Here is a 20,163-nt window from a genome sequence, read left to right as displayed (position 1 = left end):
CTAAATATTCTTGTTCAGTTTTCGTAATTTGTTTTTTAAGAAATCTGTGGAATTTGTCAATTTTTTCAAAAGTTTTGTGATATGTATCATCTTTTAAAAATTTATAATCTGCAATGAATTATTTTTTTCATCCCTCACATTGGTATTTTGTGTCCCTGTTCCTTTATAAATACACATACCATAAAATTTACCACCTTAACCATTTATAAGTGTATAGTTCAGTGTATTAAAAACATTCATATTGTCCACCCATCGCCAACATCCATCTCCGTTACTCTTTTCATTTTATAAAATTGAAACCCTGCACGCTGTCTCCTCGCGCTCCCCCAGCCCCGCAGCCCGAGACCATCACGAAGTCACGCTAACGTCATCTATTTCTCTTTTAATCTCAAACTTCCTTTTGGTGAAATAAAAACGTAATCACTCTGCTTCCATTTATCAAGTGGACAGAATGACAAATGATTCCCATTTAACAGCGCATACAGTGAGATTAACTGAATTACTACAAGAGAAGCACGAGAACGGGAGTCCTGGGTCCAGACACGATTGTCATTTCTGTCGCTCGTAAATGGCTCTCCATCCCGGGCCAACAAGGTCCGCGGGCCCCGCTCCCCCTCTCCGGATCGTGCGGGCAGCCCCGCGCTTCGGCTCCGCGCAGACACGAGGCCGGACCTCACAGCAGGTTGGCGCGACCGGGGAGTCACGACACGCAAAGTGCGCCTGCGTGGGGCTCCCGCCCGGAGCTGGACGTTTCACGCAGGGCCTGAGAGCACCGCGCCTGCGCAGGCCGAGGACCGTGGCTCCACTTCTCGGGTCCGAGGGGCGCGTAGGGAATGCGCATCCGCGGGGCGGGCTTTCTCCGCTGACGGCTTGCGCGCATCGCGCCTGCGCGGGCTGAGGGCGGTGGCTCCGGCTCCCGCTCCTGCTAGGTGCCGTCCGCCCCTCGGCGCTAGCGGTGTGGACGCTGAACTCAGCGGAGAAACGCGGCTGAGGTAGGTTTTCCGTGGGCAGCTCGGGGCGCTGGGCCGCGCGTGGGCAGGACATGCCAAGTGAGAGGTCTTCGCTTGGCGTGTGCGTAGCCAGCGGACTGGGGCCTCCGCCCCATCCCGAGACCACCCGGCTCCGTTCTCACCTCAGTGCTTCGCGCTGTGTTGGCCGATTGCCAGCTCGGCACCCCGCCCCTTCCCGGGCCCCGCCCCCTCCACCACGCCCTTTTCTCGAGCCACGCCTCTCGCCGTGGCACGCCCACTTCCCTTCGGTCCGCGCCCCCTTTCATCCTCCCCCACCCCCCGCTGTGAGCCGACGTCATCCTTTCTTGCCTGCTTACTCCTCCATCGGCGGCATCTATGCCCCGCCCCCTCTCCACTCCCGCCACCTTTCACGCCTCCCCTCGTTGGCCACCTGCCCCTCACGATCCTGGGCCACTCATCCCACAGTGCGTGCAGCCTGCGTCCCTTTGCAGGACTGGCCTTCCCCCGGCCCCACCCCGGCCCTGGTCCTCAGGGCAGTCTTCCCGCCCGGCCGGCCCCGCCCCCGCCCCCATCCCACCCAGCCCCGCCCCTTCAACTCGGCCCTGCCCAGCCCTGACCCACCCTGGTCCCAGTGCAGTGTTTTCCAATGAAAATGTAACGTATGCATATTAGTATTTGTAATTATAAATGTCACAAAATAATTATTAGGTCTTGATTGATAAGTGAAGCACGCATTTTAAACAGAATTGAAAAAAAAACCCTCAGTGTCTAATATGGACTGCACTGTCGCTGGAAAAATAAGAATTGAGAATGAGAAGGAAAAGCCTTTGGAAGATGCAGACCTTGGTTCCTGTTAGTGGAAATACTTTGAAGCCTCAGGTAGGGAAGTTTAATTGGAATGAAAGCTAACAGGATTCCAAGAAAAGATTTTACAGCGCTGTGTGTTACATCAACCCAGTGATGGGACAGAAACCAACAGGCTGCGTTTGGCCAATGAGTAAGATTAACACCTTGCAGACTGGTGAAGAAAACACACACTTAGTTCATAAATTTTCAGTTGTTTTTGTAAAGAATTGCATTTATAAATTTTATTTCTGTTTCATTCTTTAAACACATACGTTTTATTTCCACGTGGTAGAGGACCTTGTCATGGACCTTAGAAGGGAGGTGAATGTAATGATCATGCAATGTAACAAATCATTTTTTCATTCTCTCTATTTTAAAGTAGAAATGGAGAGGAAAATGAAACATTAAAAGTGGCAGCTATGCGGCAGATCCTAAAAGAACTATGGCAACATCAGGTGACTGCCCCGGAAGTGAATCTCAGGTAATTTCAGTTCTGGTCTGTAAGAACCTGTGAACATTACACTGGGAACATTACAGAGAGCCGAGATCAGCCTGGAGTGATAGCGCTTTCCTTGGATTTAGGAAGGTGTCCACCAACTATGGTGTGCTTAAATGCAGGAAATGCAATGTCTGTAAGGGTTACAGTTGACATTCTGAATTGGGCACTGTAAACGTTTCCCAGGAACCTAGGGTTCCATTTTTGGTACCTGTGCTGGTGAAGCAAGCACATTTTCTTAGTTGTTAATAAAGTCTCAGGCATAATATGTTAAAACAGGTCAGATACATTAGAAAAGATTTGTGTAACTCATACTGCTTTTTGCCTGGGACACACATAGTTTCATTCAAGTTAGCAGTAAAAAAGTTACCTTAAATATTGATTAGGAAAAATTAAAAACCAAATGAATTCTCTAATAAATAATGTTTATAAAGAAATTAAACAATTTCAGGTTTGTGATGTCAAGTTTAACATTTCCCCCCTTGCATTCTAACAATTGTTGTAATTTCATTAGGGTAAAAAAAGAGATTTTTATTGATTTTGAGAGAGAGAGAAGGGGGGAGGAGAGACAGAAAGAGAGAGATAGAGAGAGAGAAGCATTGGTTTGTTGTTCCACCTATTTATGCACTCATGGTTGCTTCTTGTATGTGCCTTTACTGGGGATGGAACCTACAACCTTGGTGTATCAGGACCAACTGAGCTGCCCGGCCAGGGCTTGGGTTTTTATAGGTAGGAATTTTATTTATAGTTGGCTCATTTTATTAATCAATCTCTTAAAATTAATCATAAAATATTTTCAAAAAATATTTTTATTGATTCCAGAGAGAGAAAGGGAGAGGGAGAGAGAGAGATAGGAACATCAATGATAAGAGAGAATCACTGATTAGGTGCCTCCTGCACATCCCCTATTGGGGATTGAGCCTGCAACCCAGGCATGTGCCCTGGCAGGGAATTGAACCGTGACCTCCTGGTTTATGGATCCACACTCAGCCACCGAGCCACACTGGCAGGCAATCATAAAATGTTTTAATTCCATGGTTGTCTCATTTTTCTTTTGAGAAATATTGAACATTTATAGAATAAGATTGCAAACATCAAGTACTTATTGCTCAGAAGTGAAAATTTGTTAACATTTTCTCATGTTTGCTTTAGCATACACACACATACAGCACCTAAAACCACAGATAAAGTTTGTTTCCCAATGCCAGGCCCAATCTTCCTTTGTCTTCAGAGGCAAACACTACTAAGAATTATGAATTGAATATTGTGCTTCTGCACCGGTTTTATACTTTTTGTAACCTATTTTGGCATCTTTAGAATTTACCTAAATGGTGACATGTTCTGTGTGTCACCTTGTAGCTTGCTTTTTCCACTAATGTTACTTTGGGGGATTTGTTCTTAATGTGTGTTCCTTATAAGAATGTATCACATTCATAGATTTATGTATAGGTCTGTGTATATTAGGTATGCATCATATTTTACTTATTTCCCTTTTGTTGGACACTTGTTTTTCCAGTTCTTTTCTATTTCAAAAAGTGCTGCAGTGAACATCCTTCTACCTTGTGCACACGCGCTCTAATAATGGCCTTGCAGGATGGAAGGGATTGCATGTTTTCAGTTTTACTAGGTAATGATCAGTGTTCTCCCAAGTGGCTTTACCAGTTCACAGGTCTGCCAGTAGTCCACAGTGCTTGCTAACACTTGAGAGCATCAGACTTTTAAATTTTGGTCAGTCTGATGGGTTAGAAATGGTATCTTGTTATTTTAGTTTTCTGATTACTTGTGAGTCATGATTTGACTTACTGAAATATTATTGTCATTTAGGTTAACATTGAAATTTATTTCAGTAATATTTGTGTTCATCCTAGTAATATAATAGCACCCTCCCTTACAGAACAGATGCCTAATATACACAATTTGTGTTTTATCTCTTTTTCTCCCTTGATCAATTTTGTTAGGGTTTTATCAGTTTTATCTTTTCAAAGAACCAGTTTGTGTTTGTTGACTTTCTCTTTGTTCATCTGCTCATTGATTTCAGCTTTTTATTTCCTTTAGTCTATTCTACTTGAGTTTAATTTTCTCTTTTTATAACATCTTGAGATGGGAACTAGGATCACTGATTTTAAACCTTTCTTCTCTAATGTATGTTTTATTATTTATTTATTTATTTATTTATTTATTTAAAATATATTTTATTGATTTTTTTACAGAGAGGAAGGAAGAGGGATAGAGAGTTAGAAACATTGTTGAGAGAGAAACATCGATCAGCTGCCTCTTGCACACCTCCTACTGGGGATGTGCCCGCAACCAAGTTACGTGCCCTTGACCGGAATCGAACCTGGGACCTTTCAGTCCACAGGCTGATGCTCTATCCACTGAGCCAAACTGGTTTGGCTATGTTTTATTTTTTAAAAAAATATATATTATATTGATTTTTTACAGAGAGGAAGAGAGAGGGATAGTTAGAAATACCGAAGAGAGAGAAACATCGATCAGCTGCCTTCTGTACACCTCCTACTGGGGATGTGCCCGCAACCAAGGTACATGCCCTTGACCGGAATCGAACCTGGGACCTTTCAGTCCACAGGCCAACGCTCTATCCACTGAGCCAAACCAGTTAGGGCTCTAATGTATGTTTTAAAGCTATAACTTTTCTTTTAATCTCTGCTTTAGCTGCCCCTCACTCATTTAAATATGTTGTATTTCCATTATTGTACCGTTAAAATACTTTCTAATATATCACACTGGAAATTAGAAAATTTCTGGGCTCTTTAGAAACATACTGTTTTATTTCCAAACATTCATGAAGTTTTACTTATTTTTTTGTTATTTAATTTTGGTTTGATTATATTTTGTCAGAAAACATAACATTCTTTGTAAATTTCCATTGTTTTGAAATTTATTCAGGCCTGCTTTATGGCCTAGTCATACGGGCTTTTTGGCTAATGTTCCATGTGCACTTGCAAAGAATACATATTCTGCAGTTGTTGGGTGTAGTGTTCTACAAATGTCATTAAGGACAAATGGGTTATCAATATTATTCAAGTCTCTATGTCCTTCCTGATTTTTTTTATTCACTTGTTCTATCAGTTGCTGAGAGAGATGAGCTTTAGAAATCTTTGCTATGATTGTAGATTTGTCTGTTTTTTTGTTTATTTACTTTTGGATCTATCACTTTTTGCTTTATATATTTTGAATCGTATTTGGTGCATTCATTTGGATTAGTTTTTGTTTTCTAGATTAATTGGTCCTTTTATTTTTATGAAATCTGTCTCTTTTTACCTTTTAATACTTTCTGCCTTGTATCTATTTTGTCTTATGTTAATATTGCTGTACCAGCTTTCCTATGGTTAGTGTTTCCATGACACACATACAAATATATACCTATATTTCCAACCTATCTAATTCCTCATATTTAAAGTGCTTCTCCTATAGTGGTGTCTTTCTTTTTCTGTCAGATAATTTCTGCCCTTTACTTGGAGTATTGAGTCCATTAAAATTTAACATAATGACTGGTATGATTAAGTCTACCATCTTGCTGTGTTTTTTTTATTTTTTATGTTGCATTTCTTCTTTCTACCTTTCTCCATTCTTGCCTTCTTGTAGATTAATAACATTTTTCTGTAATTCTTTGTTATTTCTTCCATTAGCTTTTAAGCTGTATCTTTTAAATACTATTTTAGTGGTTACTCAAGAAATTGCACTATGAATCTTTAACCTAGACCAGTCTTTTTTGGGACCACTTCACAATGTAAGAATCCACCAAATTGGTTCCATTTACCAGTCCCATTTTTTGGTGCTATTGTAACAGTTTTACTTCTATATATGTTATAAACCCCACAATAAGTTATATTGTTTCTTTATACTATCAAAAGTCTTTTGAAGAAAGTATAAGAAATAGTCTGTTTTCCCACATAGTTACCTTTTCTGGGGTCTTTACACTTATCAATCTGAGAATAAAGACAGTGATAATACCTGTTGCTGCTGGTGACATGTGAAGACCTACAAACTTCTGAAAGAATCTGAAAAATATTTGAGTGAAAACTATGCTTATTTTTCAGCTCTGGCAGTCTATCCCATAAAGATAGAATGTCATCATGTAAGAATAAATGTGCACAGATGTTTGTGGCAGTGTTGCTTATGGTGGTAGAAAACGACACCAGGAGAAAGTCCATCAGTCGAGGATGACTGAAGAATCAGGCAGAATTTCTGCTGTGCAGTATTATATAGCCGTTGAAAACGGTTAAGTTAGAGTACTAACTGTTGAGCAGTTTTTTCACAAGGTCTTGTGTGAGTTAAAAAGCAAAATAAAAAAAGAAGAGTCTTTTCCAAAAAACTGTATCAAAAGAAAAAATAAACCATGTGTGTGTGTCACACAGCGTGGAGAAAGTACGGGAGTATATACACCAGGTGATTAAGGATTAGGGATGGTGATGAGAGGGTGATGATGGAGGGGAGCAGGAACAGGAGATGGAGGGCAGGCTAAGAGGAAAATGACACTGTGACAACTAATGTTACCACAATAAGAAAATGTGCCAAGGATATAAATAGGCAATTAGCAAAATAAAAAAGGTTACTGATAAGTATTTGCAAACCATGTTTGACTTCACTGATAATCCAAGGAAGTAACAAAGGTAGTTTCTCCCTCTCAAACTGGCAGAGATTAAAGTGATGAATATCCATTATTGATAAGTGTGTAGGAAAATCCGTGGCTTACTTTTACATGTTATGTCTTACCGGTGTAGGAGTTGAAACAACCTCCTTTCTGGGGGGCATTTGGTAGTGACATCAAAAGTCATGAAAGTATGTATCATCTTGATCCCTCAATCCTATATAATAACAGCATAGTATGCAAATTGTCCCCTCGACCTGAGTTCTTCCAGGAGTTCAACCAGAGCTGGGCCGGCCTGGGGAAGGGAGGGAGGCCCTCGTGCTGGCAGGCTGCAGGGGGAAGAGAGGGAGGCCCTGGCCAGCAACCAGCAGCCGCTAGGGGTCCTCCCATACCAGTGCATGAATTTCATGCACTGGGCCTCTAGTTTCACAATAAGGAATTTGTCCTAAGAAAATTATCAGGGAGCCTGGTTGGTGTGGCTGGTTGGTTGGGCGTCGTCCCATGCACCAAGAGGTCTCAGGTTTGATTCCCAGTCAGGCCCTATGCCCGGGTTGAGGGCTTGATCTCCAATAGGGATTGTGCTGGAGGCAGCTGATCCATGTTTCTCTCATTGATGTTTCTCTCACTCTACCTGCCTCTCTCTCTCAAATCAATAAAAACATTAAAAAAATTATCAAGGCGAGACAAAATGATTTCTGTTTAAGAAAGTTTATCTTCACCTAATTTATAATAGTAAAAAAGTGAAAAAAGTCTAAAGGTTCAAAACTAGAAGATTGGATAAATAAGTTTAATAATTCATAGAATGGAATACTGTCCGATATTAAAATGTGTTTAGAAGTGTACTTAATAATGAAGGAAAATATTCTGAATTTAATAAGTGGGAAACATGTCACAAGACAGAATTGTATGATCCCAATAAACACCCTGTATGCATGTGTTAAAGGTACACTTTAGATAAAAATCCTGAAAGGATATAAATGTGTTAACTTTCTATCTATAACCAGTGATGGAGATTACAGATGGTTTGACTCTTCCACTGTGAACTCCTGTGCTTTCACAAGAGTCACAAGAAATTCACAGGAGTTACATATATGTGTAGGAAAATTTGTTAAAAATGTACATATTGGGACAGAGTTGCTGCAGTGACTGGAATAGCGGTTGGAGGTTCTGCCACCTTTGGATGTCTTCTAGGCCAGCCCCTTCTGCTGTGAAGTAGAGCTGGGCAGCATGCAGGTCCCTGAGCTGTCGGGCCTTCCTCTGGGTCCTGAGCAGCATGTGTTAGTGGCAATGCTGTCCAGTGAGGCCACACACCTGGTGCCAGGTCACCAGCTCCTTCCCTAGGCCTTCAGCGAGGCCCACGAGGCCCGTGAAGTCCCCAGAGTGCGACAGGCAGAGATGGGACTTCCTTCTCCTGGGGCTGGGCATCATTTTCAGGAGGCTTCCCAGATGCTCAGAGGTCAGTCACTTCATAGACACTAAAAATGCCTCTTTCTTGTTTGTTTCTTTGATGTTCTATTGAGATTGCAAATCATTTTGTACTAGAGATAAGAGGTAAAGGTGGAGTGCAGGTGAGACCCCTCAATTCTGCTAGTGAGGATCACCCAGTTGTTTGTATGATAAAAACTTGGGTCAGTTGAATCTTCATAAAACTATCGTAATAACCCAGAGCTCCCCCATCCCCCCCAAAAAAAAAGAAAAGAAAAAGGAGCCCATAATAATTTCCTTGTTCTCTCCTTGGCTTTGAGCAGGGGGGAGAAGAACCTGTGGAACACTGTGAACAGCACCTCCCCGAGGGTGTGCACCCCGAGGAGTTCGTGGCCATCGCGGACTACTCTGCCACCGATGAGACACAGGTAGCGTGTGCATCAGGTCCATGTTCTGTGGATTCCGGCATGCTTGGAATGAGGTGAAATGTCAGAAGTAGGTGACATTTTTCAGAAAGTCATGCTAAAGTTAAAGAAGTGTTCAGATGTTTAGAGCCACGTGAGGCCCGTGAGTGGTCGATCCTTCCTTCCCAGCCTAACAAATTGTGATCCCAAGCCTGATGTGAAAGATACCTGTGTGAGGAATGGGGGAGGAAGTACCTGCTCCAGTTTCTGCTTGGCAGCCTTGATTCAGAACCTATCCTTGTTACTGAAAAATAAGGTTATAAAATAAAAATCCCTGCTTGAATAGGGCTTTCTTTACTTTGTAACAGGAATTTCCTAGTCAGGGCCTCCAGTCACATAATCGGCTATCACATAGCTGAGTTACAGCGGAGAGGCTGTTGAGAATTTCTGTCCTAAGCCATTTGAAAATGTTTAATCTTTCCTTTAAAAAATACCAGTTAAGATGTGCTTTTCTTTCATGTAGATGGATAAGCCACAAAAATCTCTAAATCCTGGTGCCATTTTCCTAAGTTGTCACTTGGTATAATTACCTATTGACTTCTTTTTGAAATGCTGTGATTGAGCCCCAGTGATAGGGGATTTATTCCAAAGTCACAATTGAAATGACAGCTGCACGTTTTTCTTGAATTTTCACTTCCCCATATGTGTTTCCAGCTCAGTTTTCTGAGAGGAGAGAAAATTCTCATCCTGAGACAAACTACTGCCGACTGGTGGTGGGGCGAGCGTGCCGGTTACTGTGGCTACATACCAGCGAACCACCTTGGGAAGGACCTGGAGGAGTGTGACCCCGAGGACACGTGGCAGGATGAGGAGTACTTCGGCAGCTACGGGACTCTGGTATTGCTTTCAGATCGCCTGGTCCGCTGGCCACGTTCTAACTTTTCAAAGTAATTTCCGGGCTTCCACTCATCTCAGTTCAGAGCAGGGCTTGGTAGGCGCCCCTTTGGTTCCAGGCTGCTCGGCTCTGCTGTCGTAGGTGAAAGCAGCCCCCAAAACATAAAGAAGCAGCATGGCTGCATTTCAAGAAAACTTTATGACTCTGAAATTAGAATTTTATATAATTTTTATGTGTCATGTTCTTTTGATTTTTAAAAATCATTTTAAAATGTAAAAGCTATCCTTAGCTTGCGGGCCATTCAAATCAGGTGGTGGGCCTGGATTGGCCCATGGACTGTAGTGTTAGTTGACTCCTGGTTTAGGGATATTATCTGAGCAAAGAGATTATGAACTTTTCTCAGTATTTTAAAAAAAGTTACCAATTATTTAAAAAATGCAAAAAGACATATAGCAACAATAATAATAATACCTCTATATAACTAACATGTTAGTCAGTTTTTTTTTTTCAATATGGATAAAGACCCATAATCCTGTGGTCCAGACAACCCCATTTATGTTTTTTGTTTTTTTTAAATATATTTTATTGATTTCTTACAGAGAGGAAAGGGAGAGGATAGTTAGAAACATCGATGAGAGAGAAACATCGATCAGCTGCCTCCTGCACACCTCCTACTGGGGATGTGCCTGCAACCCAGGTACATGCCCTTGACGGGAATCGAACCTGGGACCTTTCAGTCCGCAGGCTGACACTCTATCCACTGAGCCAAACCGGTCAGGGCCCCATTTATGTTTTAAAACTAGATCAAAACTGATACTTGCAGATCGAATGTTACAAACCTAATGTGGAGTGAAAGAAGCAAGATACCAAAGAACAGTTAATGTTTGATTCAATTATATAAAATTAAAAGGTATTGTTTATGATGAGTGTACACAATGGCAGAACTCTGAAGGAGATCAGGGACCCGGTTCCCCTGAGGACCTGAAGGGTGCTGTGGGTCATCGGGGTCTCTGATCAGCAAGGCTGGGATAGGAACATTGGGGGCGCTAGCAGTGTTCTAGTGTTGGTTGCTCTGTAACTGGATTTGATAAACTTTTTGCAGGTATGTCATATTTCACAATAAAAATGCTAAAGTCAATGAAGAACTGTTGATATATATGGCACATGATGATGTTTTGGTCAACGACGGGCCACGTATGTGATGGTGGTGTACCATGTGGCCAAGGTGTGCAGTGGGCTGTACCATCTAGGTTTGTGTCAGTGCACTCTGTGATGTGTGCACGACAAAATTGCCGAACGATGCACTTCTCAGAAGGGATCCCGTGCATGACTGCAGGGTTAGAGCTTTCAGTCTCTTAAGAAAGACAGTGAAATCCAGAGTCTGTGTCCTCACTCCCACCCTAGAGAGGCTGCTGCACCTTGCAAGTCCTCTCAGCTGCAGTGTTCATGCTTCTACCAGGTCTAAGCTGCATCAGTTTTAGTTGTTTAAATTTATAGAAAAGGAATATTCCACACACACTCTTTTCACGGAGCTATGTTATTTTGAAGGTCTGTTCTTTATATCAGCTACAGAGTATTGTGTTGCTTATAAAAAGACCATGTTGGTAGACTGTGCTTAGTTAATGGCTTTTTATCATGACAAGCAGTGCTGTGATGGATGTCCTCCTACACGAGTACTGCTAAACTTCGCTAGAATTTCCATTGGGCAAATTCATAGGGTGTGTGTATGTTTTTCACTTTGGCGGATTTTGCCAATTCGCCCTCCCAAAAGATTTACTGACTGTACACCCACCAGTGGTGTGTGGATACTTACTTCACTACCACAAAGCATCAAAGGGAAGCAATTTTTAAAAATACTTTAATTGTTTAAAGTATTACATAAGTCTCCTTTTCTCCCCATTGACCTCTCCCTGACTGCCCCTACCCCCCAGCACATGCCCTCAACCCCCCGCCCCCACTCTCTGTGTCCATTGGTTATGCTCATATGCATGTACACAAGTCCTTTGGTTGATCTCTTACCCCCTCACTCCCCGCCTTCCCTCATAGGTTGGACAGTCTGTTTAATGCTTCTATGACTCTGATTCTATTTTTGTTCATCAGTTTATGTTGTTCATTATATTCCACAAATGAGTGAGATCATGTGATACCTATCTTTCTCTGACTGGCTTATTTCGCTTAGCATAATGCTCTCCAGTTCCATCCATGTTGTTGCAAATGGTAAGAATTTCTTCTTTTCTATAGCAACATAGTATTCCATTGTGTAGATGTACCACAGTTTTCTAATTCACTCATCTGCTGATGGGCACTTAGGCTGTTTCCAAATCTTAGCTATTGTAAATTGTGCTGCTATGAACATAGGGGTGCATATGTCCTTTCTGGTGTTTCTGCTTTCTTGGGATATATTCCTAGAAGTGGGATTACTGGGTCAAATGGAAGTTCCGTTTTTTAATTTTTTGAGAAAACGCTATACTGTTCTCCACAGTGGCTGCACCAGTCTGCATTCCCACCAGCAGTGCACCAGGGTTCCTTTTTCTCCGCATCCTCTCCAGCACTTGTTGTTTGTTGATTTGTTAATAATAGCCATTCTGACAGGTGTGAGATGGCACCTCACTGTTGTTTTGATTTGCATCTCTCGGATGATTAGTGACTTTGAGCATGTTTTCATGTCTCTTGGCCTTCTGTATGTCCTCTTTTGAAAAGTGTCTATTTAGGTTCTTTGCCCATTTTTTGATTGAATTGTTTATCTTCCTTTTGTTAAGTTGTGTGAGTTCCCTATAAATTTTGGAGATTAAACCCTTATCAGAGATAACATTGGCAAATATGTTCTCTCATGCAGTGGGCTTTCTTGTTGTTTTGTTGATGGTTTCTTTTGCTGTGCAGAAGCTTTTTATTTTGATGAAGTCCCATTTGTTTATTTTCTCCTACAGTTCCCTAGGAGCTGTATCGGTAAAGATGTTGCTACGACAAATAAAAGGAAGCAATTTTTTTTAAAACCTTTATTGTTGAAAGTATTACATATGTTCCCACCCCCTCCCCCCATTGACCCCTCCAGGGAAACAATTTTCCATCTTAAAGGTGAAATACAGTATCATGCTTTTGGTTTTCATTTTTAAAAGTGAGAATGATCAGCTTTTATATTTTACTAGAGGCTGGTGCATGAAATTCGTGTACAGGTAGGGTCCCTAGGCCTGGCCTGCGATCAGGGCTGATCTGTGGGGCCACTGGTGGGGCAATTGGGGGGGGGGTGCCCTGCTGGCACCTGCCTTAGCTGGCCTGGTGCTGCCCGCTCGCCGGCCCTGCCCCCCTGCCACCGCCGCAGGTTGCCTCCCTCTGTGGGGTGACCAGCGGGGTGATTGGGTTGGGGGGGACTGCTGGCACACACCTTGGCTGGCCTGGGGCCTGTGGGCTGGGGGCAGCTCCTGTGTTGAGCGTCTGCCCCCTGGTGGTCAGTGTGCATTATAGTGACCAGTCTTCCCACCCTTCAGTCAATTTTCAAAGTGTCCCCTTGGGAGTTCGACCGGGAGACCGGGAGTTTGATTGCTCACTATGATGTGTGCTGACCACCACCAGGGGGTGGCGTGAAACGAAGGAAGGCCTCGGCCAGCAGCCAGCAGCCAGGGAAGGAAGGCCCCGGGCTAGGGACCCTACCCGTGTACGAATTTCATGCACCGAGCCTCTAGTAAATATATAAAAATATACTTTTTAGAACTTTTGTGATTCCATTTTTTACAATGAAATAGTTAAGTCACCTGGAATTTACTTGTAAAGAATAAGGAAAAATTTTGACTTGATTTCTCCATAAATACATAGCTTTTCCTGTATCAGTTATTGAACCTCCTTTTCTGCTGATGTAGAAATGCACATTTATCATGTTAAATTTCTAGGATCTTTCTGGAATCTGTTGTTTCATTGATCTGTTTATTTCTTCTGTAGTTCTAGACGCTTTTCATTATTGTAGCTTTTTAACTTTGGCAGAGCTAGGCCTTGAGCAGCTTCCATTTTTTAGCATTGTCACAGCTAGCTTTGGCTGTTTATTTTATTTTTATTTTTTAATTTAATAAATATTTATTGTTCAGATTATTACAATTGTTCCTCTTTTTTCCCCCCCATAGCTCCCCTCCACTCGGTTCCCACCCCACCCTCTGCCCTTAACCACCCCCCCACTGTCCTCATCCATAGGTGTACGATTTTTGTCCAGTCTCTTCCTGCACCTCCCACACCCCTTTCCCCCTGAGAACTGTCAGTCCACTCCCTTTCTATGCCCCTAATTCCATTATATTCACCAGTTTATTCTGTTCATCAGATTTTTTATTTACTTGATTTTTAGATTCACTTGTTGATAGATATGTATTTGTTGTTCATAATTTTTATCTTTACCTTTTTCTTCTTCTTCCTCTTCTTAAAGAATACCTTTCAGCATTTCATATAATACTGGTTTGGCGGTGATGAACTCCTTTAGCTTTTTCTTATCTGTGAAGCTCTTTATCTGCCCTTCAATTCTGAATGATGGCTTTGCTGGGTAGAGTAATCTTGGTTGTAGGTTCTTGCTATTCATCACTTTGAATATTTCTTGCCACTCCCATCTGACCTGCATAGTTTCTGTTGAGAAATCAGCTGACAGTCATATGGGTGCTCCCTTGCAGGTAACTAACTGTTTTTCTCTTGCTGCTTTTAATATTCTCTCTTTGTCTTTTGCTCTTGGCATTTTAATTATGATGTGTCTTGGTGTGGTCCTCTTTGGACTCCTTTTGTTTGGGGTTCTGTGCACTTCCTGGACTTGTAAGTTTATTTCTTTCACCAGGTGGGGGAAGTTTTCGGTCATTATATCTTCCAATAGGTTTTCAGTATCTTGCTCTCTCTCTTCTTCTGGCACCCCCATAATTCGGATGTTGGTACGCTTGAAGTTGTCCCAGAGGTTCCTTACACTATCTTCATATTTTTGGATTCTTTTTTCTTTTTGCTGTTTCGGTTGAGTGTTTTTTGCTTCTTTGTATTTCAAATCTTTGACTTGATTCTTGCGATCCTCTAGTCTTCTGTTAGATCTCTGTATAATATTTTTTATTTCAGTCAGTGTATGTTTAATTTCTAGTTGGTCCTTTTTCATATCCTCGAGGGTCTCGCTAAATTTATCGGCCTTTTCTAGGAAATTCTTGAAAAACCTTATAACTGTGGTTTTGAACTCTATATTCAGTCATTTGCTTTCCTCCATTTCTTTCATTTGTGATCTGTTTCTTTGTCTCTGCATTTTGGTTGCTTCCCTGAGTTGATAGAGTGGCTTTGTGTGCTAGGTATCCTATAGGGCCCAGTGGCTCAGCCTCCCCAGTTACCTGAGGTGGATACTCTTGGTGCACCCCTTTGTGGACTGTGTGCTCAGCCTTGTTGTAGTTAAGCCTTGATTGTTGTTGGTATCACTGGGAGGAATTGACCTCCAGGCCAACTGGCTGTGAGGTTCAGCTGTGTCTACGCTGGGAGAACTTCTGTGCTGGAGACACCCTTATGAGACAAGACCTGCAAAAGCCTCTGTGCTCAGCTTGAATGGGGCGGAGTCTCAGGGAAGAGCAGACAGCCTTGGTTTCCCATTAGCCCTGCCCTAATAGGCCCCTGTGTCTCAGTGTCCCTTGGTAATCACTGCAAGCACCTCTGAGAGAAAGCTGCCCTCAAGTTCCGCCCGCTGCCAGACAGTCCAGTTTCTCCCCGAATGAGTCTGGGTCCCCAGAGTCTCGCCCGGAACTGGAGTTCAGTGCAGTCGGGAGCTTTTGTCTCCCTCCTGCATGAGAAAGCCAGCCGCGTACTCAGTTGCCCGCCCTTTCGTGCGCACGCCTCAGTACCTGTGCCTTCCACAGTTCCTCTGAGTCTCAGTGTGCTTTTCTCTTTCCTTCTAGTTGTAGAATTTCCACTCAGCCAGCCTTCCTGTGGTTCTGGATGATGTCCGTTTTGTCCTTTAGTTGTAGTTTTGAAATTGTTGTGCAAGGCAGCAGTTTAGGTGTTTACTTATGCTGCCATCTTGGTTTCTCCTCTGGCTGTTTATTTTTTAGAAACAAATTTTATTATCATTTGTTGTGTCCTCTTTTCCCCATGCCAAATTATTTGGCATTTTAATTGTTATTGCATGAAAGTGTACATTAACTTAAGGAGAAGTGACAACTTTGTTATATGCCGACTCTCCCCATTTCTTAAGCCTTGTTTTATGTCTCTCAGAGTTTTAAGGCTTTGATAATACAAGGTTGTGTACCTTTCTTGTTAACCCTGATCCTAGATATTTTTTATGTATAATTGTTGTAGACAGATGGGTGAAGTGTTCTGTAAATATCAGTTTGGCTAAGTTGTTTGATAGTGTTGTTCAAGTCTATGTCCTTACTGATTTTCTGTCCATTTCTATCAGTTACTGAGAGAAGGGTGTTGAAGTCTCTGACCATCACTGAATTTGTCTATTCCTTGTTACATTCTATTGGTTTATGCTTTGTGTATTTTGAAGCTCTGTTATTAGATACAAAAGTAATTAGAATTATATCCTTTTGCTGAAGTGATTCCTGTATTATGAATGGATCCTCTTTGTCCCTGGGAACATTCTTTGCTCTGGATGTATTTTTTCTGGTACCAATGCTGCTACCCCAGTTTCCTTCCCCTGGCATCAGCACACCCTTGCATCCTAGCTCTGACTTTCTCTTGAGACGATCGCTGCAGGCAGGATAGCTGGGTCTTGACTCCACTCTACCAGTCTCCCTATGTCCGTCCCTTTGTTTTTGAGAGGAGCCAAGGTGGGCTTGTGAAGGCCCCTTCAGACCTCCCGTTGTCCTAACAGTCTGGGTGGCCCGGCTGTGTGTCTCCCTCTAAGCCAGTGGTTCTCAACCTCTCTAATGCCGCGACCCTTTAATACAGTTCCTCATGTTGTGGTGACCCCCAACCATAAAATTATTTTCGTTGCTACTTCCTAACTGTAATTTTGCTACTGTTAATGAATTGTAATTCCCACAGGTTGAGAACCACTAGCAGGGTCGCCTAAGACCATCGGAAAACACAGATATTTACATTACGATTCATTAACAGTAGCAAAATTACAGTTATGAAGTAGCAACGAAAATAATTTTATGGTTGGGGGTCACCACAACATGAGGAACTGTATTAAAGGGTCACGGCATTAGAAAGGTTGAGAACCACTGCTCTAAGCGATGCTGTTTGTAGGCTGTGTTTTCTGCAGCTTGAGACCTGAGGAGTGGGGCACAGGGCATGGGGCTGTGGGTACAAACTCTCTAGCAGTCAGGGCTCTGACTGACATCTGGCTTCATGAACCATCTGGAGGAGTTTTTCTCTACCTTCCTGGGCATTGGCCCAATTCACTCATGTCCTTGAGTTTCAGATGTTTTATTTTCTCTGTACATGCTTGAGAGCCTTGAGCTGAACCTCCAAGGATTGGTGGGGTTGTCACCTCCCTCCAGAGCTACAGTTTCTACTCTCTTCAAGCAAATGAGGGACAGATTATGTGTGAGAGTGACTTTTGGGCCTTGTGTGAAGAGGATTCTGGGGTGGGGCCCTGTGTTTCTCCTCTAGGATCTCCCCCGATGGCTTGCCCATGCCCTTTCTTGGTGGGTACTCAGCCAAGTTGTATCTGGTCGGGAATGTGGCAGTTCCTTTTGTCTCCAGTGGGAACCGTGATCAGGAGGGTGACGCCTGCTCTGCCTGCTAGTGGTCCACGTCTGCTTCTTCGCTCACCTGGCCCACTGGGCGGTGCAAGGAGAAGCTGCAGGCACCTCACTGAGGCTGAAAGAGTCCAGAAACTTCCAGTTTATTCCTTCACTGTTTACTCTTCATCTGTTGGCATATTTTGGTCTTTTGACTGCTCATGTGTTTATATGTGGGGTTGAGGGAGTTAACTTAGGCCCCCCTGTTCCACCTTAAACTGCAGCTCAGTGCAGCTCTAATTATAGGCAATGACTCTGACTGTGCTTTTCCTGTAGAAACTTCACCTGGAGATGTTGACAGACCAGCCACGAACAACGAAATACCACCACGTGATCCTGCAGAACAGGGCGTCCCTCAAAGACAAAGTGATTCTGGATGTCGGCTGTGGGACCGGGATCATCAGCCTCTTCTGTGCACATTATGCGCAGCCCAGAGCGGTGAGTAGAACGAGTCTTGGTGACATGTCCTTCGTGTACCAGGCATCGTGTTGACAAAATTGGCAACGTATCCTCGCAGGCAGCCAATCAGAGGTCATGACATTGGTTAATGAGCCATAAACAGCACAGAGTGTGATAGGACAGATAGAAAATGTCCCGGTGAGCTGCATGTGGTGTGTAGCTTTTTGAAATATTTATTTCCCTTGAATATAGAAACACATGCATCCCACATGTATAGGTCACATCCAAATGTCGTCCCTACCCTGAGCAGTGACTACTCGGCAGGCTCAGGTCAGACCTCACTCTCTTTCTCTAAACACGCCTGGGTTGTGCAGAGTTGCAGCCCCTTGCACAGGCTGATGTAATGCCTAGTGTACAGGTGCGGCTGCAGTGCAAGGACCCCCTGAGTTCAGATCCTGTTGGAACCAGGACATGGTGCTTAGGACCCTCCACTGGGAACCTGGATTGAAATGATGTCAGAAGCCACTGGTATCCTGAAAGTCGGGCTGTCCTCAGATGGGAGCCGAGAACCTCCTGCGTCAGTTAGGGATTGCTGCTGCGTGAACAGGAGCTGGGTTCTGGCCTTACCCAGGGGGCCTTGGGGCAGGCAGCCCTGGTGGGTGCAGAGGCTTCTGTTCACCTGCGGCCCCAGGTCTTTTAGGCAGAAGGTGGAGTTAGAGTAAGATACAGCTCCCTCCCCAGGGATCCATCCGTACAGGCGGCACACTGGCCCTTCCGCCGTCGGCACACTGCCTTCCTGCTGTCCCTGCCGTTTGCCATGTTCTCCGATGCAGGTCTGACTCAGCCGAGGCGGTGACAGGCTGGGCAGTGCCAGCACGTGCACTGATGGTGCTTCTGCCACATGCAGGTGTACGCGGTGGAGGCCAGCGAGATGGCCCAGCACACGGGGCAGCTGGTCATGCAGAATGGCTTCGCCGACATCATCACCGTGTTCCAGCAGAAGGTGGAGGACGTGGTGCTGCCGGAGAAGGTGGACGTGCTGGTGTCCGAGTGGATGGGGACCTGCCTGCTGGTAAGGGCGGGGCAGTGGCTGGGCTGGTCTCTGGAATCTTCTTCACAAATCATGATTAATTTTGATGTTTTCTCTAAGGTCAGATGTAATTGATTTTTTTAATATGAACATTGGCCTAGTGCAGCTGTGGGCAAACTACGGCCCGCGGGCCGGATCCGTCCCGTTCGGCTGTTCTATCCGGCCTGCGGAGCCGAAAGAGCAGAGGGTTCTCTTGCTCTCCCCTCTGCTCCTTCACCAGCAGCAGTGTTAACATGGCAACATCGGGAAACACGGCCGCAGCTCCTTCTTCCACCCATTCAGTAGAAGGAACAACCTCTCAATCTTCCAGAGGCTCCTTGTAATGCCCGCGGACGCGTCTCCCGACATCACCCTGGGAATGCGTAGACACATTATTGTGGTGATGTAGGGAGACATGCCCCTGGAGAGCACAGTATCAGAGCCTTTCTGAGGTAAGATTAAGAGCTCTACTCAAACACAATTTTTTCCTGTTCCCACATTCTGTACATCACAATGACTTGGTAATAAAACAACAAAGACTTTCAGCTTTTAGGGCTTGTATCCACTGCAGTTTTTTTCCCCACTGCGGACGTGCACAGCAGGGAAAAAGACACACAGAGGACATGTCACACTAGCCATGCTGCGGCTGCATTTTTTTGCTGATACGGATGCGGTATCAGTAACGCTACCGTGGCCACTAACCACATGTGTTAGCGGTAAAACAAATGCATTTTGTGCTGCGTTTGCTTCTCCCCCTTGCGCCTGTAAAAATGCATGCTACAGGGCATTTGTGTTAACATGCACCACTGCACATTAGCATCAACGCTGGTGATAAAATGTTTGAAATGAATAAAACTATTGAAATAAAAAAAAAAGACAGTACCCTTTTATGTAATGATGTTTACTTTGAATTTATATTAGTTCACACAAACACTCCATCCATGCTTTTGTTCCGGCCCTCCGGTCCAGTTTAAGAACCCATTGTGGCCCTCGAGTCAAAAAGTTTGCCCACCCCTGGCCTAGTGTCTTATTTTTAACTGATTAAAAAAATGCTTTTATAAGAATCTGGTATTCTTTCTTTCATGAGTGATTTACATAAACTCTGTTCTCTTTGGGAACCTGGGAATATCCAGTGCTTAATGTACGAGGCTGATTTTTGATGCAAGCAGTCGTTGTCTCTTTTCCCAGCAGCCCCCTGTTTAGCGGCAGTGAGACCCGGCCTGGTGCTCTCTGAGTCTCACAGGTGGGAGTGGACAGTTTTCTGGTTATACGCCCCCTCCCCTGCCCAGTACTATATGCTCACAGACCCTGAACTTGGAGGCCAGTGAGAGGTGTGGGAGCTGGGCCTGCGTGTCTCCCTCTCCTTG

The 20,163-nt window shown here is 43.8% G+C and overlaps 1 protein-coding gene across 2 annotated transcripts in view; it reads left to right on the top strand.

Moving 5' to 3' along the window:
* Nucleotides 1-758: 758 nt before the first annotated feature.
* PRMT2 (protein arginine methyltransferase 2) overlaps nucleotides 759-20,163 on the top strand; it is a 31,792-nt gene continuing 12,387 nt past the window's right edge. The window contains exons 1-6 of one of the 2 annotated variants that reach the window (XM_080654622.1): nucleotides 759-992; nucleotides 2,200-2,298; nucleotides 8,674-8,778; nucleotides 9,469-9,651; nucleotides 17,605-17,766; nucleotides 18,635-18,799. In XM_080654622.1, the coding sequence (XP_080510748.1) occupies nucleotides 2,260-2,298; nucleotides 8,674-8,778; nucleotides 9,469-9,651; nucleotides 17,605-17,766; nucleotides 18,635-18,799 (654 nt within the window). In that variant the 5' untranslated portion in view covers nucleotides 759-992; nucleotides 2,200-2,259. Of the gene's footprint in view, nucleotides 993-2,196; nucleotides 2,299-8,673; nucleotides 8,779-9,468; nucleotides 9,652-17,604; nucleotides 17,767-18,634; nucleotides 18,800-20,163 lie in introns of both variants that reach the window. The other variant, XM_080654623.1, reaches the window with a different exon arrangement.

Source organism: Plecotus auritus (assembly GCF_963455305.1).
Source record: "Plecotus auritus genome assembly, chromosome: 2".
Lineage (NCBI taxonomy): Eukaryota > Metazoa > Chordata > Mammalia > Chiroptera > Vespertilionidae > Plecotus > Plecotus auritus.
Note: the sequence above shows the minus strand (reverse complement) of the source record. Positions and strands in the feature narration are given on the sequence as shown.